The sequence below is a fragment of the Diabrotica virgifera genome, chromosome 2, assembly GCF_917563875.1.
Source record: "Diabrotica virgifera virgifera chromosome 2, PGI_DIABVI_V3a".
NCBI classification, from domain to species: domain Eukaryota; kingdom Metazoa; phylum Arthropoda; class Insecta; order Coleoptera; family Chrysomelidae; genus Diabrotica; species Diabrotica virgifera.
Genome location: NC_065444.1, coordinates 226,542,496 through 226,570,403, shown reverse-complemented (window position 1 = coordinate 226,570,403; position 27,908 = coordinate 226,542,496). Strand labels below are relative to the sequence as shown.

The 27,908-nt window shown below is 32.9% G+C and overlaps 1 protein-coding gene across 2 annotated transcripts in view; it reads left to right on the top strand.

Annotated features, from left to right (window-relative positions):
* Positions 1-27,908, top strand: part of LOC126880447 (synaptogenesis protein syg-2-like) — an 832,444-nt gene that overhangs the window by 527,320 nt on the left and 277,216 nt on the right. Inside the window, exon 4 of one of the 2 annotated variants that reach the window (XM_050644308.1) lies at positions 17,632-17,835. In XM_050644308.1, coding sequence (XP_050500265.1) covers positions 17,632-17,835 — 204 coding nt within the window. Of the gene's footprint in view, positions 1-17,631; positions 17,836-19,904; positions 20,035-27,908 lie in introns of those variants that run through there. The other variant, XM_050644310.1, reaches the window with a different exon arrangement.

The window sequence follows — 27,908 nt, the reverse complement described above, 5'->3', positions numbered from 1 at the left end:
TATACAAACGTGTTGAAAGAAATACATAATACATTTTTTTGATGGTAGTAAAAATAAAAGATAAATTGCATTATCCAATTTATTTTTAAGTAAAATATTTGTGTTGATATTATTGTTTTTAAATCCCATTTGAAAGAGTCTGGGAAATTTTTTATAAGTTGAAATGGTTGGGTTAAATTATATATTATTGCAATCTTACGCTATATTATATTTAATAATAATCAATAAATATATAATAATAATAAAATAATAAATAAATATAATAATTAATAGAATAAAATGGTTTTATTAAAAATTGTGTTTTATTTATATTGATATTGATGTTCTTTCGATAGTACTAATTGTGATCATATTGATATCGAGTAGTGAGTCGAGTAGAGTATCGCAAACTAAAGTGCATTGTAAATGTAACATAAATGTAACAAAGGTTAAACCGTAAGCAAAAAAAACCGTTATAACCGAAAACCGGGTTTTGTCAAAAACCGCCATCCCTATAGCAGACGAGGGGAAATACACAAACTATCAATATATACATATTCAGCAACACATAAGCCAGGCGCATAGTGCTAACACCAGAAAGCTAATCAGGGAACTAAAAGCAGATATCGTAATAGGGCAACCCGTCGATGCAGTAGTTATGGGATATAGCTTTGACAATAGATTGAAAATTAATATACCAGGCAGGGCAGATTAAAAGCAAGGTGTGTCCATAAAAGCGGAAGCTACCTGGTATACTGACGGCTCCAAAACATTGGAGGGTGTAGGAGCTGGTATAGTTGGGACAAATCAAGGAATACATTTTCCGGTAGGTCTATCTAAGGATGTCACAATTTTCCAAACAGAAAAAATGGTAATCTGAACAAAGAACGCACCATTCAATTACCTTCGTTACAGAAAGCCAGGCAGCGCTTAAGGCACTCAGTTCTGTTAAGGTCAATACTAAGTTATTTTGGGATTGTGTGGGTGCCCTAAATAACCTGAGAGACCCTAACAAAGATATGTTAGCCTGGGTATCGAGACAAGAGGGTCATAAGAGCAATGAAAAGGCAGATGAAATGACCAAACAGATCTCAATAATACCATTCATTGGATGGAAATAGCTCACAAATCTCTAAAATAGTGGAGGAATTCACCAGTACAAAGGTGGGTGAAACAGTTTACAGAAAATTTACATCAAACCTAATAAGCAAAGACAGGAAAACAGTCAAAGTCGTTGTAGTTCTGGTAACAGGGCACTGTAAGTTGAATAGTCAGTTGAAGCTGATGTGCGGTTGTTAACATAAGGCAATGAAAAGCCACCAGAAAAGAACTACATATAAGGGTCAGTCTCGAAGCTATTAGACCTTTTAAAAAGGGTGAGGCTAGAGTTTACAATCTAGGATCAGGGATGATTCAGGAAACGCATCCTGAATTTTCCTAAATAAATGTCATTTTTACAATTTGTGGTTTCCAACAAATGAAATAAGAAAAAGAAGTATAAAAATATTTATCGTAGTATTAGCCATTTTCTAATTCTTATATTAACTATAATTTTGGCTCTCATATATTAATTTAACTGTTGCTTTAATACAAATGATAACAGTGTGCAATTATCCAGTGGATCTACTATTTAAGACGGATGACTTGCGGAACTACTTGACGTGGTATTGTAATTAAATTAAAATCGTTATTTAACTGAACTAATTTCAATTCGTATTTAAAATGCTAGGTTTGTTATTTATTTTTCTTTCTGTACAACTTGTTTTTCAACATCAATTTTTAAGTTTGAGAAAACTCGTTAAATATTCAATTACCGCTTAGGTACCTGATGGAGGAAAGTAAAGTTGTGGAAATCACCCAATTTAATAGTAGACCAGATTTCATAAAAGTATATACAACGCAAAGTTAAATTTGCAAAAGCGACTTTTCTGTAATTAAAAGGGTTGTGAGAATCTCGAAAGTGTCACGGTTGTTGGTTTAATTAAAGCCTATGTCTTTTCCTTTAGCTGGGAAATTCTGAGTGGGAAAGCTTCTAAAAGAAAATTTTGTTTGAAGAAAATATTAAAGCGGCCCTGCTACCGACTAAAATTTTTTCTTTCTTAATTTTAATCTCATAACGTTTTTAATTGATAAATTTTGAATTTTCATTGTTTATTAAATACTAATTTTGCTTAATTAAATTTCAAGTTATTTTTGATAACTTAAATATTGACTTAAATTATAATTTGTATATACAGAATCAGAATAAAATACTTTCAAGAGAGAAAAGGTTTTGATTGAGTACTGTGGGAATTAAGGGGAAAGGAAGGAGAAGTTGTCAACACATATGGGATTAACAAAGGCTCCGTTGCTCAGAATCGGTTAGAGATGTGGGAGGGGTTCTTTACATTTTCTTATTAGCTGGGAAATAGATGATAAATAATAGACAGAAATAAAACAGGGACATAGCTACTAGAGCTAAACTATGACATAACGGATAAAAAAAATAAATAAATAATAAAGCAATATAAAGCCGAAAGGGCGCCACTTTTTTTTAGTTTTGAAAGAGAATACAAAGAAAAATTCTTTAGACAAACAAATCAAATGAAAATTAATTAAATATAAATAATTATCTCAAGATTGGAACGAAATAGCGATGTACTACCCCAGCTAATTGAAATAATATTCTAAAATATTACCTCAATCATCCAAGATAGCCATCGCTACACCCTTAGCTTAGCTCAGTCTCTCAAGGTGTGTGTTCGTCTTGTCCTAATCTTAGATATGAACTCTGAAAATTTAGAATGGAAGCAAACAAAACAGTATTTTTAACTAATCATGTTTATTGTTCATAAAGATATAATAAAAATATGACTTAGTAAATTGCATTAACAAATATATTCAAATTCTTGCCAAAAACTAACAATTCTGGATTATACTTATGGCTTTTGGTAGCTGATGGTAACTTCTTGATGTTGAATGGTACTGCTGTAGACTTCTCTTGACCTGGGCAGATGTTGTGGCCCTAGGTCAGTGCAGCTACGGTCTTGGTGGTGTTGTACTTAGATGTTGGGTGCTGCTGTCTAGATGTCATGGTCCCATGATAGGCTTTTTTGAAGCTCCCAGAGGGAGGACTCTTATCCAAAAAAACTGTAACAATAAAACACATATGAGCAATCAAGAAGCTAATAACCAAACTGTACCTTTGCCAAATAGTATCCCAAAAATAGTAGATGGCAAGGGTAAATTAAATGGAATTTAGATGAGGAGAATAGTTAAAATTTTGATTAGGTACTACACATGCATACATGTAAATTAAAAAGATATATTTAAAACTAAAATATCAGACCACATGGTCTGACATTGGAGGTTAGATATAAAAAATATTAGAAAAACTGTAAGATGTAGAAATGTAATTAAATGAAAAAAATAATAATGATTTCTTACCCCAAGAGAAAGATTATTTGAATAAAAATGATTTATTTTCCACATTACATGCCTATTTAAGGAATAATTTTTCCCTTCCATTTTATGTCTTCTGGTAGGGATGAAATGACCCTCATGACAGTGCGACTTTTGAAATGACAACCAAGTACTAGTTCAGTACAGGCATGTTCCGTATTGAAAAACAGATACTTACAGAGTAAGAATGGATGGGGTACGTTCAGTATGTTGATTTGTATGTTAGATGAAAAGATATATATTAAATAGAAGATAATAAAAGAGGGTAATAAAAGAGGATAATCAAAGAGGGCGCCAACGAGTTTTTAACGAAGAAAACTGGTAAAACAAATAGAAGAAAATTATTGGTAATGAAAAATTAAAGAAAATAAAAGTAAAATAATTATTTAAAAATAAAATATCAAAGATGTGACGTTTTTAACGTTACAAGATAAATATAAATTTATATAATAATATAAAGATAAATAAAACCTGCCTTATACTTTATCCTATATCCTATATCCTATATTCTATAAACCTGCCTTATTACTTATAGTTCTGGATCCGGCGTATGAAAAAAAAAGTTGATTAATAGAAAGCTGAAAATTTGTTAATAACTTAAGGGTGTCTAGTCGGACAAACTTTTATATATGGGAACACTGGAACATTTATCACTAAATGGGCGTTTTAATGAGTGGAACATGTAGAATATGTCAAATGACAGGAATTGTAACAGGTGATAAATAGCAGTCTGGCTTTTGCATGAGAGTTTAATCTCTGTTCGGAGAGTTTAAGTCTATTCTGTCGGACAAAATAAATATGCCGTTTTCGTGGTCTGACCGTTCCAAATTTTTAACCTGTTCCACAATTAAAACTGCCCCTCTTTCAGTGTTCCCATATATCAAAGTTTATCCGACTAGACACCCTGAAGCTATTAACAAATTTTTAGCTTGCTATTAATCAACTTTTTTTTCATACGCGGGATCCAGACCTATTAGTTGACCAAAGAAAAGCGAGTTAGATAATTAATAACAAGCAAACATTATTACAAATGAATAGTATTTATTGAAAATAAAAAACCGAAAAGAGAAATTAACGTGGAGCTATTTCTGGTTTCACATTTTATAATAGGTATCCACAAATACAAATAAATTTACTATGTTAAGTACCTTTGTGTCTCTGCAAATGTCCTGCAGCTTCCAAAGATAAGTCCAGATGTTAAGATCCTAGCACTTTTCACTTCACTGGTAGGTACCACCAAAAATACAATACTGATAGACCAGGGTAATAAGACAAAAATATACCCTGTTCGTGACACTTCAGCAGCCAGGGTACTGAAGCGTTTTTTCGACAAGTAATACCTATAAGAACAAATTGTAACTATTTCCTGCATAGGATCTGGCGGCCATTTTTATTTATAAACAATTAACTGTCAAAAAATGGCATTTTCCCTTTTTTTTCAAATCAATTGAAAACAATGAAACTTCTGATTTCTTTAGTACAAATATCTTTGAGATTATGGAAAAAGCTTTAAAATGGCATATTACAAAGTTTCATATACTCATTTATTGTTAATATAATTGAGAAAAAAGGTCGGAATTGCAAAAAAAATTATTTTCGCAATAACTGCTGTAAAAATTAGTGTACAGGTTTGAAATTTTTGTTAAATGAGGGTTCTTTGATGCTTAATATGTGATAAGAATTTCAAAGCGATTCATTCAATTGTTTAAATTTGATTCGGATTGTTTTTCTCAGAGAGCATTTTTTTTGCAATAACATAAGTCAGAAAAAAATGACGTTAGAACCATTCCACAGGTGTCAAATGGAAGGGCATGAGCTATATTTTCAACTTGTTTTAGAGAAAGCGAATAAAAAATGCATTTATTAGTAATAAATAATTATGCAAAAGTATGTAAATCTTCCCTTATAAATTTTTGAATAACTTTTTCCAAAAAAAATAACTTTTTTTACCCTGTTTTAAGTGCACAACTACCAAGTAATGTTATTTATATCATACTTGATTAAAAATTGTAATAAATATATATAATTTCTTATATAAAAAAATAAAAAGTTTATAAGGAAAGACGATATTTTGGCATAATTATTTATTGCTAATAAATGCATTTTTATTCACTTTTTTAAACCAAGTTGAAAATATAGCTCATGCTCTTTCATTTGACACCTATGTAATGGTTCTAACTTCATTTTTTTCTGACTTATGTTATTGCAAAAAAATGCTCTCTGGGATAAACAATTTGAATAAAATTTAAATAATTGAATGAATCGCTTTGAAATTTTTATCACATATTAAGCACCAAAGAACCCTTATATGACAAAAATTTCAAAGCTGTACACTAATTTTTATAATATATATTGCGAAATTAATTTTTTTTTGCAATTCCGACCTTTTTTCTTAATTATATTAACAATAAATGAGTATATCAAACTTTGTAATACGTCATTTTAAAGCTTTTTCCATAATCTCAAAGATATTTGTACTAAAAAACCATAAGTTTCACCGTTTTCCATTGATTTGAAAAAATAGGGAAGAATGCCATTTTTTGACAGTTAATTGTTTATAAATAAAAATGGCCGCCAGATCCTACGCAGGAAATAGTTACAATTTGCTCTTATAGGTATTACCTGTCGAAAAAACGCTTCAGTACCCTGGCTGCTCGAGTGTCATGGAAAAAACCTTATTACCCTGGACTATGATGGCACATTTTTGACCCTTCTTTTATGAATATAGTTTGAAAAGTTCAGCAATTCATGACTTATTGTAGTGACTTTACGCTCAAAAAAATTGGCTTACAGTGACTTGTTTTCTATTCTGCTAACTGCACTGTTTCATTACACAATTTTAACTTAAATAACGACTTCATTTCACTTCTTTAATTACTAATAATTGCTTCAAAACATTTAGTTAACCCCTAATTGCTTACCAAAGAAATTGGAGGTGTTTTCCACACCGAAATATAATACATGCCGACATAAAACTACATCATGATGGTTTTCACACCAGCTAAACAGCGGCACCATGAAATAGACCACCGATCACTCTAGTTAGATGTATAATGATTTTTTAGATCGCCTTGGATCACTTCCAACCCCCAGAAAACATAACACCTCTCTCAAACATATGACAAAACATCTAGTCAAGCCAATTACAATGAGATATCCTGATCTATCTCAACCAACCACAGAAAATTTATATCACGAATATTATCCTCTATGCTAATATCAGCAATTTTTGGAAGCAATAAAGACAAGTGAAAGAAAAGCAAAGCAAACTCAAGACACTTTCCCACTATTCATACCAATATTAATGATCTAATTCCATTAGTAACTCTTTGTTATTATTTTACTTTCCATGAAATAAAACTGAAGCGTTTGTTTTGGCGAAATCGTTATGGTCATATCGCCTCATCATAAATTTTCATTTCTTCGTACGATCTCTGCGATTATTCAAACTCATACTCATAAGTGCTTTTCAATATTATAAACAGACTTGAAATTTATATCACAATGATTTTGGGAACGGAGCGCCGTTCTTTAATACAGGGTGAGACAAGACCTTTTCTGGTCTCTAAGTGAAATGGAACTTTAAAAAAATTAAAGTGTTTCTGTATCGGTACAGTACTAGTAGCACATTTAAAGTCAATATGAGTTATATCACGGACGTGCTCCTGAATTAGACCAGGACTAATCTTTAAAAAAACGTGTATTTTTGGATGTGAGAGGTGGCATTCGGATTTTTACAGATAAAGTTAGGTGACACCTTCAGTAATAATAATTGACTTATGATCCTTCTCAAATATGCCCGGAACAATAATAAAAAAAATTAAAATATTTAAAAATTTCGAAAAACATCGATTTTTTCTGCTCTTTTGCTTATAACTTTAAAACGGTTTGTTTTGGAACAAAGTCGTAGAGAAATAAAATAAAGATAATTGAATTTTGTATGATATACGACTGGTCAAAAATGCCTTAAGGTATTACCTTTTCTGCAATATAGCAATAAATACAAAATAAGGGGGCAAAATACGCCTGTTGTTATTCAATGTTTCTTAACCACTTTGGTTGGTGGCACTTAGAACCTTAGTAATTCGCTTAAAAAATTCTTATAACTTACTTAAATGGTCTACCAAAAAATCGACCTAATAGATTTTGCATAATAAATTTGCATTGTAAATGTTTTAAAAAAAATCAAATTTTTTAAAATCTTTCTGAACAAAAAGTAGACCATTTAGAAGTTGGCAAATTTTTTGAAATATAAAGAGGTGCTCTACCTATCTAATACACTTTACAGAATTAATATCGGATTATTTAATGGGCCTCAGCAATGTTTTAAAATAATAAAAAATTTTTTGGCTTATAAACAAATAGCTTTGTTTAATAATAACAAAATTAATTTTTAGCAATGCAAATAATTAAAACCGGTATAATTTGACTTAAACTTTCAAATTCTGTCAGCAGAATTGCTATTTTATTTTTAATCAAAAGTTATTCTCGTTCAAAAATTGCAATTTTTCGATTTTTTTAATGTTCCACCGCGTTTATCTCGAAAATTATGCATCCTACAAAAAAACTTGTAAGAACATTTTTTGCTTAGAATTACCTAAGAAATACAAAAAAAACGTTTCATTTTGCGAAAAATCGATGTTATGTAATTCCTCAATTTCTTTTTTTATAACAATCTTATCGACATCCGGATCAACTGTTACCTAAAAAATTCGTGTTCTACGGGTCAAAATATATAAAAAAATCTTGGGTTAGTCCATCTAAATAAAGGAGCCCGTAGCACCCCCTCCTGGACACAGCACTAATTTGTTTATAAGCCAAAAAATTGTTTATAACTTTAAAACATGGCTGGGGCTGCTTAAATAATCCGATTTCAATTATGTAAAGTGCATTAGATAGGTGGAGTGCTTTTTTATATGTAAAAAAATTGACAAATCTTTGTATGTTCTAGTTTTTGTTGTGCAAGATTTTAAAAATTTTAAATTTTTTAAAAAAAGTTTAGATTGCAAAATTATTATGCAAAATTTAGTAAGTCAATTTTAATGAAATTAGGTGGACGGTTTTAGCACATTACAAACATTTTATAAGCGAATTAGGAAGGTTTTAAGTGCAACCTAAGTGATGGAAAAACATTGAATAAAGACAGGCTTCTTTTGCCCCCTTATTTTATATTTATTGCTATCTTGCAGCAAGTGTGTTAAATTACCACATTTTAACTACTCTTACCTGATAGAAAATTTAATTATCTTTGTTTTGAATTTGACTTTGTTCCAAAATGAATCGTTTTAAAGTTATAAGCAAAAAAAAATTGGAACGTTTTGAAATTTTTAAATATTTTTGAAGTTATACTTCTTTACGGGCGTAATGACGGTGAAATTTTATATGGTAAAACCTAGCGACCGGGCGCATGCGCATTATAACTTTGTTCTGATTGGATGTTCAAATGACATCACAAAAATTATCCAATATGGCAGCTGTGGCACAGCTGTGGGACTGTGGTTTGGTTATAATGTATGCTTGTTGCGTTTTAAAATTTGTAGGAAGAGAAACAACAAACAAAAAGTTAGTTAATGGTTATACTGCCTTTTTAAATAGTTTTCATATTATATTTTTGGACTTATTTACATAGAAGAGATGATTGTTGCATGCCAATGTGAAAGCTCATCAAACTGTGACTAGTATGAGTGCCGCAGATCTCGCTTATTCAAAACTAAAGAATCTTTCACTGGTAAGTGTTTTATAAATAGTTGATCAAATTTTGTTATGATATTTTAACATAGCCACTTTGCACGACGCAAGTGATTGCGAAATTTATTAGTCGTTATACGGGCTCCGATACCTACCCTGAACCTACCAAAATACATAAGTAGTATGTAATACTTTTATTTACATAATTTGATTACCATCAAAATTTCTATCAATATTCACCTAATATATTGTTTTCTTACTCTATGTTTTGTTGTATTTTTTCAATTCTAAATCATTTCAATTCAAAATCAAAATAATTTGATTTACATAAGTTAAAAATGTCAAAAGGTTAATCTGTTTAGTTAGACGATCTTCGCACATAATGACAAGCTGTCTCTGTGGCGAGGTTTTAATGCGAGTGAATCCCAATACAACGCAAATACCAGGCGCGTGGTAAGTTGGTTCGAATCCCAATAGAAACTTTTATTTTTTTATTTTTTTTTACATTTTATGATTGTAAGTATATTTATTATATAATTTTATTTTCAGAAAATACGTATTTAGTTAAAAATTTTTCCGACAATTAATGTTCAGAAATCATTTGTGGCATTTTTAATGTGTTTGTGTGTGTTTTATTTTTTTATTATTTTAATTTTTGGCACTGTTTTAATAAAAATGTTTGAGAAGAGTAAGTAAAATTAATTTAATATTTAAATAAAATATAAATAAAAAGTATATTAATTTCGTTTATAATCATATAATCATATAATAGAAGTATAACTTCTTACGTGCGTACAAAGTACACACACATTCTTTTTTTTTTTTATTAATATTCCGGGCATATTTGAGAAGGAGCATAAGTCAATTATTATTAACGAAGTTATCACCTAACTTTATCCGCAAAAATCCGAATGCCACCTTTCACATCCACCTAAAAACAGATCCTTCCTGGTCTAAATGGAGTAGGAACAAAACAAAGAAAACAGAAAAAACGACGTGAAACAATTGAAGACCTTGGGATCCGAAGGGGACAAGCCACAGTTTCATCAAAAATGAGGTGAAGTAGAAATCGCACACTCTAAGACCATATTAATGTCACAAACAGAAAATTTCAGCTTTTTTCTCATAAATGGAGCCGCTGTAGTAAGACCCGTTGCGTCACCATTACTTTATATTGCAACAGAAGGAGACAAGCCACAGTAGTAATCAACATGGCGGCGAAACATTCCGGTGCATGTAGACGGAAAATGGACTTTGATGAGTTTGATTGTGAAACAAAGTGACCAAAATCCGTTTTTAAATAAAAGCGAAGATGACAAAGACTAGAGTTCATTTTTTAGAACATAATTTTTTTTACAAAAGGGGATAAGCCTCATATGTTTTCAAAAATGTTCAAAATCTCAAAAACCGTAAAACAAACGTTTGTGTTACTTTTATTGTGTATTTAATAACATATTTCCAAACGATTGTGGACCTTACTTCCCAGAAAAATGTAAAAATTGGATTTCAGGATCTGAAAATATGTTTAAAATCCACAAGGAAAGAAAAGTTTTCCTGTAGTTTCTTATCACACCTCATTACAGTAAACAATTTTGATATCAAACCATATATTTTTCCTTAGTTATTAACTAATATTTACCAACAATGCCAGCTTTATTCCAAAACACCCTCATACATCCATCCAATTTTAAACCTTTTCAATTTAACTTAGTAACTTGTTAAAAATATCCCTAATTCTTGAAACATTTTTTTTAGTCCTAGATGTTTATGTTACATAAAAGGACCTCACATTTCTACCCCAGTTACGAGTTCAATTGATACCTTATTTTTACTTCCAATTGATACACCCACCTATCTATAGCCAACCAACCTACATATATTTATATCATATCAGCCTCCTCCTGTAAATTATACTACTTATCATAATTTCAACACTACTTTGATATCAGACCTCCACATACAATAGACTATCTAATTTACTCTTCAATTAGTACATTTAAACCATTTTCATTCATAGTAAACTCAACTTTCATCAACACAGTTGGACTCGCTTCCATTTTAAATGCGAACCACAATCATCAACCTTTACACATAAATAAAACATCGTAGCAAAAAAATTTTCCCACTTAATTACTGGGTCCCAGATGTTCCTATATATAAATGGATCCATTTTCGCTAATTGATTTATTTTCATTATTATTATGTATAGATGGTTGCACACAATCTGGCTAATTCTCCATCCACATTAAAAAAATCATTTAATACAACCTATATAATTGGGGTAAACTTTATTATAGCCACATCTTGGTTGATGTTAGTTATTAGTAATAACTTATTACTGTTGGAAATTTTTAAAAAATATCGTATCACAATCAGTTGGCTGGGGTAACACATGGTAACTATTATGTCACATTGTCACATTGTTTTTCACAAATTTTATATTTCAAGGGTTATTACCCCTATATTTCTTTGGTGGCTTAGCTAGTATCCAGACTGTGAGTATAACCGCTTGTTTTAAACCTTAGTCAGAATTTAAATATCAATTTTACATTAATAAAATAGGTTATACTTACTTTTAGGTCTTACACTGATGATGATTTTGTAATAAAATCGAAAACGTTTTGTTCTGATGTAGCCCTTTAGGGATTTTAATAAATTTTATACCTTATACAAAGGATTTATTCCAATTTTTTTTTTAAGTTTAAAATGTTGTTTTCTCCAAAATAATATTTTGCGGCATGTCCCCTACTGGTCCCAAGGTCTTCAATTACAAGATAGAATGGAACAACTGGAGAAAGCAAGTAAAAAAGGAAAGAAACGACGAAACACAAAAGACTCCATTTTCAAACAAATAAATATTTACAAATAAAATCTTTGGATTTCCTAATTTGGAAACAGATTCTCTCTTATACCTATTACCCATCCTTCTAAAATTTGCAAGGAATAAAGGGTAATGAATGCAGAGACATGGGGAGTCTATATAGTTGCACTCCACAACACATCAATTCAGCGAGGCAAAGATCAACAAATCTGTTTCCTAGTACTCAATACGTCAGTACAAACGCAGGTAGATAAAGGCACTTTATATTTAATTTCGATTCAGAGATCATTACCATCTCTCTATGGACAATTTCGAATTTTTGTTCTCCTCAGGAGAGCCTGTAATGATAGTCTGAATCGAAATTAGACATATTCGCCAAGTATGGTATTGGTAATATCAAAAACAAATCCCGTACGCAAATAACAATTCAAATTTTTGACAAAATGAAATTACGTTGTCCTCCCCAGAACTGTTGTCACTACTTTATGTCGTTACTTGTTAAAGCGGTATCCAAATTTCAGTCTCTAGCAAACAGTAAATATACGTACCGCAATCACCCTCAAACTTCCGTTGAGCGAAAACGGCTTTGAAATGTAGAACTTTATATTCGAGCTCGCAACAGAGAAACACTGTTAGTTAACTAGTGTGTCCGTGTACTTATGGACCGTACAATATTTGATGACTTTTTAGATGTCGCAGAATATCAAAGGCCTCAAGCTTTGATTTATACCGAAAATTAATACCAAACTATTCTGAGTTTCATTGATGCAGATATTATTAAAGTTTTCGTTATTTAATGTATTGTAGCGAGCATTATTACGTTCTGTGTACAATGGTGAAATTAGTTATTAAAAACAAGACAACTTGCTGAAATTTGAGGATTTTGTAAAATGTTACATATGTATATACAAAATAAAAGCGCCTTTTACAAATAGAGCATTGCAATGAATGTTATTAAATCAAAAAATATAAAAAATACAAAATACATAAATATTTAAATATAAATAACCAACAAATTTATCAAAAGCTTTATTCAGGAATTTGAAAATCTTAATATTTTAAATGAATGTGAAAGTTACAGTTGGTATTGTTTGAAATATTTATACTTCCGTTTTTGAAATCAGAGGAAATGCTGTTAAAATTATTATTACCGACATTCTCGGTCGCCCATGAGGTTGTACTTCCATTAATAGCACTCCCAATAATATCTGAAACATTCTTGTGACAGATTGCAAATTAATTTTGATTTTCTTATTTCCATAATTACGAAAGGTATACTGATGTACATCACAAATTCAAACATTTTACACTATTAGCTCTTATTTTAATTTTTTGTAGTAATAATACATTATTTCAAAGTGTACCAATAAAAAAATAGCATATATTGTTCGTGGATAACTTGTCTTTAAAACACTTCCTCTATTTCGAAAAATCGCGCGTGTTTCAAAGAGTTCAATATCCACTTCTTATACTTTAATATACTCTTAACACGTTGACGGACAGTGTGTCAAATGTATACCTAAGCAAGTGTTGTGACACTATATGTATTTTGCAAAGTAGAATAGGGAAAATGCAACGTCTATAGATGTTGTGTCAAATTATATCAATGGAACTTAGACGTCAATGGACGTTCTGTCCGTCAACGTGTTATAATATGCACACAGATAGGTTTTAGAAACAATTATGTCAATATGTTGTCAATTTTGACAGAAAAGATATAGATTATTGTCATATAGAACCTAGACTAAAATCAATATTGACATTTAAGGTTTTGTCAGTTTCAAATAGGAATGAGTAGATCTCTGTTAATTGCTTAATATCTGTTCATTTATTAATTATCTGTTCATTCTGATAACTAAATACCATTTCAAGAAAAATCCTTTCGTGATAATTTTTTTTTTTCATTTACCAAAATTTTTACAGATTCAAATCCCATATTATGGCCTTCATTCACAACATGTGTAACACTAAAGAGCACATATGTGGATACAATCTACAATCACTTTTATGAGAGGTAATACGATCTTTAGCTTCACTAGTTGTTTGGCCTTTGTATTGCTTGTCACAATAAATACAGGGTATACTGTAAACTACTTTGATAATACCTTCTTTGGTAATCTATCTCCCATCCTTGAAAATAGGTTATTAATAGTTACTAATGGTTTACTAGCTATTTTGATGTTTAACTCATTTTTTTATAATTCGTGTTAAGGTTGGCATAATCTCTTTAATGAATACTAAAGACACGAATAAAACCACTTTCAGAATGACAACATTATCATTGTTAGCTGTAATATCATTATTATAATAGCTGATGTGACAGATGGAGTGTTATATAATAGTTGCTTTAACATTGCAGGAGGGTAGGAATTATTGTCTACAAACAGATTATATAATTTTTCATATTATTTTGGTGGAATGACGCATCAGCAATTCAAAATATCTTCTACTGCTGTTAGAAAAAAAATAAAAGTTTATTGCATAAATAAACATTGCATTTTGCTTAAGTTCAATGTTCAAACTGCCAAGAGGCAGATTAGATGGGTGGCAGCTTGAACATTGGTTGAATTTAAGTGAAAAGTAATGTTTATTTGTTCAATAAACATTTATTTCTGTTTTCTGATAGCAATAGAATGTATTTTGAGATAAATTAATTGCATACATTCTTCTTTTTGTGTCAATTACTTTAATTTAAAAAAAATTCTGGCTACTGAATAGGGAATTGAATAACCTTTCAAATGAGCTAGCACACGAACCCTATCCTCATATAAAAAATAATCGATGGATGACGTCACTATTACGATATATATGTCAAAGAATCATAATTTAAAAATTGAATAACTTTTGTATTTTAAAATGATGAAAGGGTTGCCAATGCGAGTCCATTATACAATTGGATATGGTAATTGAGTCAATACTCGCAATCTTTAGTTTGTATTTTTATTAGTTGTTACATAATCGTGGGGCAACCGGTTTCGAGTCTTACAATATATGACTCATCATCAGGCCCAGTACAAAAAAGTCTTCTCAATACAAACTACAAGCTAAAAAACACAAAACGAGAGACATGTACACATATATATAAAACTTAAAAACAACTTTGTCTTGGTTTTAATCACACACCATGAAGCCAAGCAACTGTGTAGTATTGAACTCAACCTTCCATAGTATGTAAAAATGAGACCTATTGTCATTGGGAGCGACCAATCTGATGAAAATTGCTTGGTATATAATTTTAATATATATACTACCATCATTCCTCAACTAGTTAAGGGATGATGGAGTTCTGACAAGATAGTATGCGATCAAAAGACATAATATAAAGTTATTAGTAATTGGTATGTACTTACATAACAGCCATTGAAACTGTTCCACAGCTAAAGATGTACATGCAGTCACCAGCTCCCATAAGGATAGTTGATCGATCATTTTGTATTTTACATTTTTTTTTAATTCTTTAAATAAAGCAGTTTTCAGGGAGGTCAAAATATAGTGAATAATCCTGTACTTTGGAAAATGCATTTTTCACCTACGACAATGCAATTTTCATTTTTTTCTCATGACAAGTGTTCAAAAATTTTCCTGATGTTCTACTGAATCAAATGCAAAAGGTTTCATAACGATTCGTCTTACTTTAAAAAGTTAGAGGTTTAGGCGATTTTAGTGCTTTATTTCCTCGCCTATTCAGACCAATCAGTGCAGTTATAAAAAGTACTGGACTATATTCTTTTTAAATATGGCAGAATTGACTGTGGTATTTAGCCCTAAGCTCTCAAGCAAGATCATATTTATTTATTATTTTTACTGGTGTTCGCATACAATAGTACATTATATACCGCGGGACTGAAGTAGTACATTTAATCCTGAAGGTAAAGTTTATGGCCCGACCGCAGGGAGGGCCATAATTTACCTGAAGGATTAAATGTACTTCAGTCGCAAGGTATATACGATACTTTTCGTACTTCCGGTATGATTTTATTAATTATTTCAATAATTTCAATCAGTTTTTTCTCTCTTCAACTCATTTAATAAACTGTCTTTAAAATAAGTTACCATAGTAACATTGCGTTGTGACAGTTATAATTTAGAAACATTGTCATTACTAGTGTCATTGTAAAGAAACATTGTTATTGATAATTATTGGTATCATGAGTGAAGAAGGTGTATCTGATATTGATAAAAGAGCAGCCGAAGTAGGTGAAGAATTGTTACCACCGAAATCTAGAAAACTATACGAGCAGCAGTACGATGCTTTTAAAAAGTGGTGCCGCTTAAAAAATGTGAGACAACCTACTGAAAATGCGCTGTTAGTCTACTTCGATGATAAATCAAAAGCGGTTTGTGCCTCAACTCTCTGGGCACATTACTCAATGCTGAAATCGGTTATTAACATTAGAGAAGATATTGATATAAGTAAATTTCCAAAATTATTAGCTTTTTTGAAGAGAAGAAATGAGGGATTTAAGCCAAAGAAGTCAAGAATTCTCACGTCTGAGCAGGTAGATCAGTTCTTACGGGAGGCTCCGGATGATAAATATTTAATGCTTAAGGTAAATTTGGAAATTTGTTTATATTCAGAAATTTTAAGAAATCAATTTTTTTGTAGGTTGCACTTATTTTGGGCGTTGCGGGAGCTTGTCGTGGAAAAGAGTTGGTTGATTTAGAAATCGACGATGTGAGAGATTTGGGCGATTCCTTCCTAATTGCGATTAGAAACACCAAAAATAAAATTGACCGAAATTTTGTGATCAAAAATTCAAAAAACAGTGCCATCAGTTTTGTGGCGATATTTCGGAAATATGTGGCATTGCGAAAGACAGGGACAACTCATTCAAAATTTTTTGTTCAATACATCAACAAAGAATGTACTACGCGAGTAGTAGGAAAAAACATGTTTGGTACAATTCCACGGCAAATAGCAGCTTTCTTGAAATTAGAAAATGCGACGTCTTATACGGGACATTGTTTTAGACGCACATCTGCGTCTTTGTTAGCTGATTCGGGAGCAACAATAGACGTGCTGAAGAGACATGGAGGATGGAAATCCTCCAACGTGGCCGAGGGATATATTGAATCGTCTATTAAAAATAAACAAAAAATTTCAGATAAAATATTTGGTCAAGTCGCCGATTCGTCCACTATAGTTATGCCACAGTCCTCATTCTCGCTTCCTGTTTCCGCAGGATCTTCGAAACAAACACCAGTTCAATATGAAAAGGACCTATCTGTTACTCGTCAGTTACCTGCTGCATTAACCCAGGAAAGACTGGTCAATATGACGAACTGTCACAATATTAATTTGAATATTAACGTTAATTACCATTCTAATTAATTATATTTTTCAATAAAATATCCCTTAAATTCGTTTGTTTGTGATTTAATCGTTCCGGGAGTTTCGTCAATATTTAATCCCGGAGGGATTAAATGTGACACTTTAGTACCTGTCACAAGGGAGTGAAGTTGTCACTTTAGGCCCGGAAGTACGAAAAACATTTTTATTTTTATTCAAATATCCACCTTAAATGCTTGCATTGTACGTATTTTAAAAATATATAAATTCCCTACTTACCCACATACTTCTCGAGAACGTTAACAACCTGCTTATTCCGAATGTTCCAATCAAATTCGCTGAAAACTCGTATCAAGATATCTCGAGAGGTCTTGTCGAAGGCATTTTTCATGAATTCGAGCACATTTTTCAGGTCGACCTACTCCGACAGTCTCCTGGTTCATGAACGAGAGGTTGATCGAAGGCCACGTAGAAGAGATAGGAAATCACATGATGGTAAATAAGTTGAAAATCGCCGGGGTGACAAGAGATCATCTCAATTCGAGTTACAAGTGCCAGGCCAGTAACACCAAGCTGATGATGCCGTCAGAAAAGACGGTTCGACTTGAATTGCTGTGTAAGTATGTCGTAGAGTCCGTGGAGAAGGGTATTGTGAGAAATTGATAGGATCTAGGTGCGGGTTTAGTTTTCCCAAATGTAAATATCCTAAACGCGCTGCCACTCAAACCATCACCAGACGGACAGGGGCTGACTAGATTATTTAAATATCGTGATGGAAATGGTAAAAAATCCGAATAAAACAGCTTGTTCGGTAATCTTGTAATTCGATTCCAAATAACATTTTGTAGAGGCACAATCTCACATTTTTTATACTTTTATATTTGTGCCCTAGAGTTACAGTCCTTCCAGCACGTCAGGTTTGCAGATAAAGCCTGTTTAAAAAATTTTATACAAACTGCCAAAAATACTGAGCAAATATTTATTAAAACCATATTTAAAAGAAAATTAGACTGCAAAACTTTGTTGTTTAAAAAATGCAATATAATCTACGCTGGGCAATAGATGTTTTTTTAATTGGTCTCTTTTTTCGTGAACAGTGTCGTAGTTTTCCTTGTGTTAATTTTTTTGTGCGAGTCCTTCTTCTAAGTCCAATAATAATCAGCTGTCATTCTAATATCCCATCTTCCCTTCCCTCCATCTCATTTATGTGCAGAATGCAGAAAATGAATGACGATTATATTTTTCATCCCAGTTTTTTATAATTTTTGACAATGTTGGCAATTTACCTTTTTGACAATGTTGGCAATTTACCATTTTGACAATTTGTTTGTAGTTTGACAACTTGTTGTATTCAAGGAAACAGTATATTACTTCTACGAAAGAACGCCTTTCTTCTAATTCATCCTGGGTTCATTATATTTTGGAGCAATATGTCCGACTTTAAGGTTCTAATTTGAGGTCCTACAAAAATTTCTGCTTTAAGTTTAGTTTCAAAAAGTGCAAGAAATTTGTCGCACAGGTATTTAAAGCAATCATCTTGTTTTCTTAATCCTTTGATACACTGCTTCATCAATCCTCTCTTTATGTGAAGAGGAGGAAAAACAACTATCTTTGGGTCAACTAATGCACCACGCTTCACTTTATTTTGTCCCTGTGCATGTCTACCTATGAGTGCCCATTCCTTCTTAATATAATGTTAATTTCATCTAATGATTTCTGTTGGTCAGTAAAAGGTGAAGACATGGGAATTCCTAATCCATGAGGTACCTACATTATTTAGCAGACGGTAAATCAAATTACTGAATTGTATGTTTGTTTTTCGAATTGAAGGAAGCAAAGGGAAGGATGTTTGGCATCGCAGGAGCAAAAGTAACAGTCGTCCCCATGATTTTATGGTTCCGTCCATACCATAGGAATATTGAACAGTAAGGAACAAAGTGTACCTACCTTTGGTTCATTTTCTCAGTAGCTCGATATGCTCAAAGCACATTTTGTGTGGAGCCCAAGATTTTTCCAGATCAGCAAGCTTTACGCCGAAGGAATCATTCGATACTTTCTTTCTTGATGACATTATAATGCACTAAACACTGCGTAGCAAGTGCTAGGCCCTTGTTAGGACCTAGTCCCTAGGACCAAGTGCCAGGAAATAATCTGACAGTAGGGATGGCGGTTGCTGGCAAAAAACCGGTTTTGTTTATACCGGTTTTTTTTCCTACGGTTTAACCTACTGGTTATAACCGGTCAAAAAAACGGTTGTTCCAAAAACCGGTGTCCGGTTTTTTTAATCACAGCCAATACCCAATAGATTACATTTACATTGCGCTTCAGTTTGCGATACTCCATTCGAATGGATATCAGTCCATATATAGCAATCAGTCATCAGTGTTGTGAAATCGGTTTCAGTCAGCTTAAAATTTCTCATTTTCGCGCGGTGGGCAAAAAATTTTTTACATTTTTTCTCTGAATTCAATATTTTTTTCACTTATCCGGTTTTGCACCGGTTATTACTTTAAAAAGGAAAAACCGGTTGTAACCGTGACAGAAAAACAACCTGAAAAACCGATTATTGCAGAAGAAAAAACCGGGTTTTGATTATAACTGGTAGGTTTTTCCCATCTCTATCTGACAGTCTCGTTGTTCATGAACGAGAGGTTGATCGAAGGTCGAGTAGAAGAGATAGGAAATCACATGATGGTAAATAAGTTGAAAATCGCCGGGGTGACAAGAGATCATCTCAATTCGAGTTACAAGTGCCAGGCCAGTAACACCAAGCTGATGATGCCGTCAGAAAAGACGGTTCGACTTGAATTGCTGTGTAAGTATGTCGTAGAGTCCGTGGAGAAGGGTATTGTGAGAAATTGATAGGATCTAGGTGCGGGTTTAGTTTTCCCAAATGTAAATATCCTAAACGCGCTGCCACTCAAACCATCACCAGACGGACAGGGGCTGACTGGATTATTTAAATATCGTGATGGAAATGGTAAAAAATCCGAATAAAATAGCTTGTTCGGTAATCTTGTAATTCGAGTCCAAATAACATTTTGTAGACGCACGATCTCACATTTTTTATACTCTTGTATTTGAATAGGACGGAGATCTATGTTGTTTTCATACATTTCAAACAATTTATAAATTAAACAAACACTTATTTTATATGAAAAATTGTTTCAAATATCACGAATCTTCGCTTAGTTTTTTTTCGCACGTTAGGTTTTCATATACTATAGTGTATTTGAAAATTTTTCACAGAAACTGCCAAAAATACTGAGAAACTATTTATTGAAACTATATTTATTAGAAGACTACCCTGCAAAATTGGATTGTTTATAAAAAAACAATGTAGTTTAATCATAGCTGGCCAATCGTTGGTTTCTTTTTTTTATAAAATCGTTCTCTTTTTCCGTGAAAACAGTATGTCGTATTTTCTTTTTTGTGAATTTTTGTGAGCAAGTCCCCTCTCAAGATCCAGCAGTAATCATCCACCATTCTAATATCCCATGGTCCTTAATACCGTTCCGTCTCCCCCTCTCCTTTATGTTGATGGAATCTCTCTCCCTGTTTCCTGCTAACAGCTCCATGATTTTCGGGAAAGTAGGCAACATGAGAATCCAGTAATTAAAATTCAACCATCATATTTGATCCTATTTTTTATAATTGTCTACTATACTTTAGTTATATAAATGTACAGACGAATTTATTTTATAGACTAACCACTTCTAAAAATCCACATCCTTTTATATTGAATACAAAAATACCAGCCATGTTCTTGAACGTTCCAGAAAAACGGAACCGCCCACCCCTAGTAATGCGTAGTCAAACTTTCTCGAGTAATCCTTTCCTTGCTTGTTCGCTGAGTCATCCTTCCAGATGTTTCCGTACGTGACTGGCTGTCGAGGCGGAACCTGTTATTTGCTGTCGGTAATTCGTCACAATATAATGTTAATTTCATCTAATGATTTCTGTTGGCCAGCAAAAGCTGAAGAAATGGGGATTCCTAGTCCATGAGGTATAAATCGTTAGGCAGGCGGTAAATCAGGATACCGAATTTTAAGTATGTTTATTTTTTGAATTGAAGCCCTTGATATCGCAAGAGCAAAAGTAATGGTCATCTCCACCATAGGAATGCCAAAGTGTAAGGAACTACATGTAACTATCTTTTGACTTTATTCCTAGTAGCTCGACTTACTGACATGCTGTCTGGAGCCCAAGGTTTGTCCTGATCCCCAAGTTTACGTCGAAGGAAGTGTGATATACTTGCTTATATCAAGACTGTTTTTACACGTTCTTGATGACATTATGTTGCGCTATACTCTGAGTTACAAGTGCCAGGCCAGTAACACCAAGCTGATGATGCCGTCAGAAAAGACGGTTTGACTCGAATTGCTGTGTAAGTATGTCGTAGAGTCCGTGGAGAAAGGTGTTGTGAGAAATTGATAGGATCTAGGTGCGGGTTTAGTTTTCCCAAATCCTAAACGCGCTGCCACTCAAACCATCACCAGACGGACAGGGGCTGACTGGATTATTTAAATATCGTGGTGGAAATGGTAAAAAATCAGAATAAAATAGCTTGTTCGGTAATCTTGTAATTCGATTCCAATTAACTTTTTGTAGACGCACAATCTCACATTTTTTATACTTTTATATTTGGGCCCTATAGTTACAGTCCTTCCAGCACGTCAGGTTTGCAGATAAAGCCTGTTTAAAAATTTTTATAAAAATTGGTTTATTTACTGGTTATATTTAATAGAAAATTACACTGCAAAATTTTGTTGTTTAAAAAATTGCAATATAATCTCCGCTGGGCAATAGATATTTTTTTAATTGGTCTCTTTTTTCGTGAAAACTGTGTCGTAGTTTTCCTTTTGTTAATTTTTTTGTGCGAGTCCCTCTTCAAAGTCCAACAATAATCAGCTATCATTCTAATATCCCATCTTCCCTAGTAACCTCCCTCCATCTCATTTATGTGAAAATTTTCCGGAAAATGAACTACCTGGGAATGCAGAAAATGAATGACGATAATATTTTTCATCCCAGTTTTTTATAATTTTTGACAATGTTGGCAATTTACCATTTTGACAATTTGTTTGTAGTTTGAGAACTTGTTGTATTCAAGGAAACAGTATACTACTTCTACGAAAGAACGCCTTTCTTCTAATTCATCCTAAGTTCATTATATTTTGGAGCAATATGTCCGACTTTAAGGTTCTAATTTGAGGTCCTAAAAAAATTTCTGCTTCAAGTTTAGTTTCCGAAGTGCAAGAAATTTGTCCCACAGATATTTAAAGCAATCACCTTGTTTTCTTAATCCTTTTATAAACTGCTTCATAAATCCTCTATTTATGTGAAGAGGAGCAAAAACAACTAATTTTGGGTCAACTAATGCATCACGCTTCACTGTATTTTGTCCCTGTGCAAGTCTACCTATGAGTGGCCATTCCTTCTTAATATTTCTGTTGGGGAGGAAAAGGTGGAAACATGTCAATTCCTAATCCATGAGGTATACATTATTTAGCAGACGGTAAGTCAGGATACTGAATTGTATGTTCATTTTTCGAATTGAAGGAAGTAAAAGGAAGGAAGTTTGACATCGCAGGAGCAAAAGTAACAGTCGTTTTCATGACTTTATGGTTCCGTCCATACCATAGGAATACTGAACAGTAAGGAACAAAGTGTACCTACCTTTTGTCCATTTTCTCAGTAGTTCGACATACTGAAAGCACATTTTGTGTGGAGCCCACGATTTTTCCAGATCACCAAGCTTTACAGCGAAGAACACATGATATACTTTCTTTCTTGATAACATTATAATGCACTAAACACTGAGTAAAGGGTGCCAGGACCTTGTTAGGACCTAGGCCCTAGGATCAAGTGCCAGGAAGTAATCTGACAGTCTCGTGGTTCATGAACGAGAGGTTGATCAAAGGTCGCGTAGAAGAGATAGGAAATCACATGATGGTAAATAAGTTGAAAATCGCCGAAGTGATAAGAGATCATCTCAATTCGAGTTATAAATGCCAGGCCAGTAACACCAAGCTGATGATGCCGTCAGAAAAGACGGTTCGACTCGAATTGCTGTGTAAGTATGTCGTAGAGTCCGTGGAGAAAGGTAATGTGAGAAATTGATAGGATCTAGGTGCGGGTTTAATTTTCCCAAATGTAAATATTCTAAATGCGCTGCCACTCAAACCATCACCAGACGGACAGGGGATAACTGGATTATTTTAATATCGCGGTGGAAATGGTAAAAAATCCGAATAAAATAGATTTTTCGGTAATCTTGTAATTCGATCCCAAATAACATTTTGTGGGCGCACAATCTCACATATTTTATACTTTTATATTTTTGTGCCCTATAGTTACAGTGCTTCCAGCACTTCAGGTTTGCAGATAAAGCCTGTTTAAAAAATTTTATACAAACTGCCAAAAATACTGAGCAAATATTTATTAAAACCATATTTAATAGAAAATTGCACTGCAAAACTTTGCTGTTTAAAAAAATGCAATATAATCTACGCTGGGCAATAGATATTTTTTAATTCGTCCCTTTTTTCGTGAAAACTGTGTCGCAGTTTTCCTTGTGTTAATTTTTTTGTGCAAGTCCCTCTTCCAAGTCCAACAATAATCAGCTATCATTCAAACATCCCATCTTCCCTAGTAACCTCCCTCCCTTCCCTCCATATCATTTATGTGAAAATTTTCGGGAAAATGAACTACGTGGGAATGCAGAAAATGAATGACGATAATATTTTTCATCCCAGTATTTTATAATTTTTGACAATGTTGGAAATTTACCATTTTGACAATTTGATTGTAGTTTGAAAACTTGTGGTATTCAAGGAAACAGTATATGACTTCTACGAAAGAACTCCTTTCTTCTAATTCATCCTGGATTCATTATATTTTGGAGGAATATGTCCGACTTTAAGGTTCTAATTTGAGGTCCCACAAAAATTTCTGCTTTAAGTTTAGTTTCAGAAAGTGCAAGAAATTTGTCGCCCAGGTATTTAAAGCACTCAACTTGTTTTCTTAAACCTTTGATAAACTGCTTCATCAATCCTCTCTTTATGTGAAGAGGAGGAAAAACAACTAATTTTGGGTCAACTAATGCATCAAGCTTCACTTTATTTTGTCCCTGTGCAAGGCTACCTATGAGTGGCCATTCCTTCTTAATATAATGTTAATTTCATCTGATGATTTCTGTTGGCAAGCAAAAGGTGAAGACATGGGAATTCCTAATCCATGAGGTATACATTATTTAGCAGACGGTAAATCAGGATACTGAATTGTATGTTTGTTTTTCGAATTGAAGGAAGCAAAAGAAAGGAAGTTTAACATCGAAGGAGCAAAAGCAACAGTCGTCTCTACGATTTTATGGTTCCGTCCATACCATAGGAATATTGAACAGTAAGGAACAAAGTGTACCTACCTTTTGTTCATTTTCTCAGTAGTTCGACATGCTGAAAGCACATTTTGTGTGGAGCCTAAGATTTTTTCAGATCAGCAAGCTTTACACTGAAGGACACATGATATACTTTCTTTCTTGATGACAGTATACTGCACTTAACACTGCGTAATAATTGCCAGTCCCTTGTTAGGACCTAGGCTCTAAGAACAAGTGCCGGGAAATAATCTGACAGTCTCGTGGTTCATGAACGAGAGGTTGATCCAAAAGGTTGCGTAGAAGAGATAGGAAATCACATGATGGTACATAAGTTAAAAATCGTCGGGGTGATAAGAGATCATCACAATTCGAGTTACAAGTGCCAGGCCAGTAACACCAAGCTGATGATACCGTCAGAAAAGACGGTACGACTTGAATTGCTGTGTAAGTATGTCCTAGAGTCGGTGGAGAAGGGTTTTGTGAGAAATTGATAGGATCTAGGTGCGGGTTTAGTTTTCCCAAATGTAAATATCCTAAACGCGCTGCCACTCAAACCATCACCAGACGGAGAGTGGCTGACTGGATTATTTAAATATCGTGATGGAAATGGTAAAAAATCCGAATAAAATAGCTTGTTCGGTAATCTTTTAATTCGATTCCAAATAACATTTTGTGGACTTTTGTGGATGTGGATCACACATCTTTTATACTTTTATGTTTGAATAATAAAAATATCTATTTTTTAATTTATTGTAAACAATTTATAAATTACACAAACAGACAATTTTTCATGACAATATTTGTTTAGCAGATGTCCTACAGTAATTAATATACTAAGAGCCGCTAAAGGTGAAATTTGCTAATCATTTTAGGCACGATTAGACCCTATAACTTAAATAATAGAACCTAAACGAAAACGTATGAACATTGTGCCGTTACTTTTTAGTGGCACATGCGTCGACAGTGGCGCATCAAACTTTCCACTTATGGACGGGATAAAAAATTAAAAGGTACCCTCCCTCACTCCCAGAATTAAATTTTTTTCATTTGTTTAAGTTTTATGTGATTAAATAATAAGACTCAGCGGAATTTTAACCCACCACCCCTTTCCCTTTTCGCCCGTCATCAAACATTTAATTTTTCGGTTTTATTTTTTTTTTAGGTGGGATGCTATCAATTTTAAAATTTCAAAAAATTCATAGGCCTTGTTGAGGCTTTTACAAAACATATCTATTTTTTATAGATCCGTAGGTTAAGTGTATATAACCTCAAAAAAAATTTATTTTTTTGGAAAAAAGCATATAATTGTTTTTTGGAGGTGTCAGGAAGTCTAGTGTTTTTTCTTTTTTGTGTATTTTATCAAACACTATGCTTTTAATTTTTTTCAGATTTTTCCGTAAGGTTTGCCACCTTTAGTAATCCAAAAAAAACTGTTTTTTTTTGGGTTTTTGGAGATTGTTCCTAGTTTATAGGCTTCAAAATAGAGTTATATGTAAATTGGAGTAACTGAGTCTTTTGGAACATTTAAAAATGGGAGAAACACTTTCAAACCTCTTAAAAACGACATAAAATAGTTTTTTTTTTGGATTTTTGAAGGTGGTGAACCTTACTGAAAAATCTAAAAAAACTTGAGATACCTCCAAAAAAAAAAGTTTTACGTTCTTTCCAAAAAAATTATTAAATTTTTTTTTTTGAGGATATGTACAATAAATCTACGGATCCATAGAAAATAGACATGTTTTGTAAAAGCCTCAGCCTGAATTTTTTTGAAATTTTAAAATTAATTGGATCCTGCCTAAAAAAATAAAAACGAAAAATAAAGTTTTTGATGGTGGGGGAAAGGGGAAGGGGGTGGTGGGTTAAAATTACGCTGATTCTTATTTTAATCACACAGAAAAAATAGAGCGGCCGTAGCGCAACTGCATAATCGCTGGCCTCATACACCAGTGCACGTGGGTTCGAGCCCTGCCAATGACAAAAAATTTTTCATTTTTAAAAATGATACGAGCCATTTTACTGTGCCTCGGAGAGCACGTTAAGCCGTCGGTCCCCCTGGGCTAGTGTACATCGACACTAGTTACTTGAAACAGGGTTAAAGATGTAAATGCCATAAGATATTATTATTATCACATAGAACTTATAAAAATGAAAAAAAAAATAATTCTGGGAGTGAGGGAGGGTACCTTTTAATTTATTTATCCCGTCCATAAACGGAGAGTTTGATGCGCCACTGTCGACGCATGTGCGACTAAAAAGTGACGGCACAGTGTTTATACGTTTTCATTTAGGTTCTACTATTTAAGTTATAGGATCTTATCGTGCCTAAAATGATTAGCAAATTTCACCTATACCGGCTCTTATAAAAGGGTGTGTGCTGATGACTAGTTTGAGCTTGATTTTTTCAGCACATCAGGTTTACAGATAGAGTGGGTTTAAATTTTTTATATAAACTTCTAAAAAGACTGAGCAAGTATTTATTGACACTATATTTAATACAAAATTACACTGCAAAACTGACTTGTTTTAAAACAATGCAGTAAAATCAAGTTGGACAATTGAGGGGTTTTTAATAAAATCGTTCTCTTTTTGTCTGTATATCTACATCTCGTGGTTTTTTGTTAATTTTTGTGAGCCAGTCACTCTTCTAATTTCAACGGTAATCAGCCATCATTACTCTCTCCATCTTCTTTGTGTGATGATTTTTGGGAAAACTAACTTCGTGCGAATACAGAAAATGAACGACGATCACATTTCATCCCAGTTTTTTAAATATTTTCTATCGTGTTGGCTACAATTTGTTTTGTAGTTTGGAGAATTGTTGCTTCCAAGGAAACCATCTAACTTCTACGAAAGAGCTTCATGCTTTAGATTTTTCTATGTCATTATATACTGGAACGATCTATCTGACTTAAGTTTCGAATTGGAGGTCCTACAAAAAGTCGTTCTTTAAGTTTAGTTTCAGAAAGTTCAAGAAATTTGTCGCACATGTATTTAAAGCAGTTACCTCGTTTACTTAAAGCTTTAACACAATGCTTCTTCAATCATAATTTTATGTGAAAAGGAGGCTTCTTGTTTTTCTTCTTTTTATCTAGACATGACTCTGTCCGTTTTTTTTTCAATATGCCTCCAGTAAGTTGGTGTTCAACCGTTTTCATGGTCTTCCCACTGATCGTTTTTCTATTGAGGAACCGTCTCTCACCGTCCTTACTCCTCTATATGTTGTCATTTGACTTATGTTGCCATTCCATTCTACTTTTCTGTTTCTTACCTAGTTATTAATGTTCTCCACCTTGCATATCCGTCGTAGT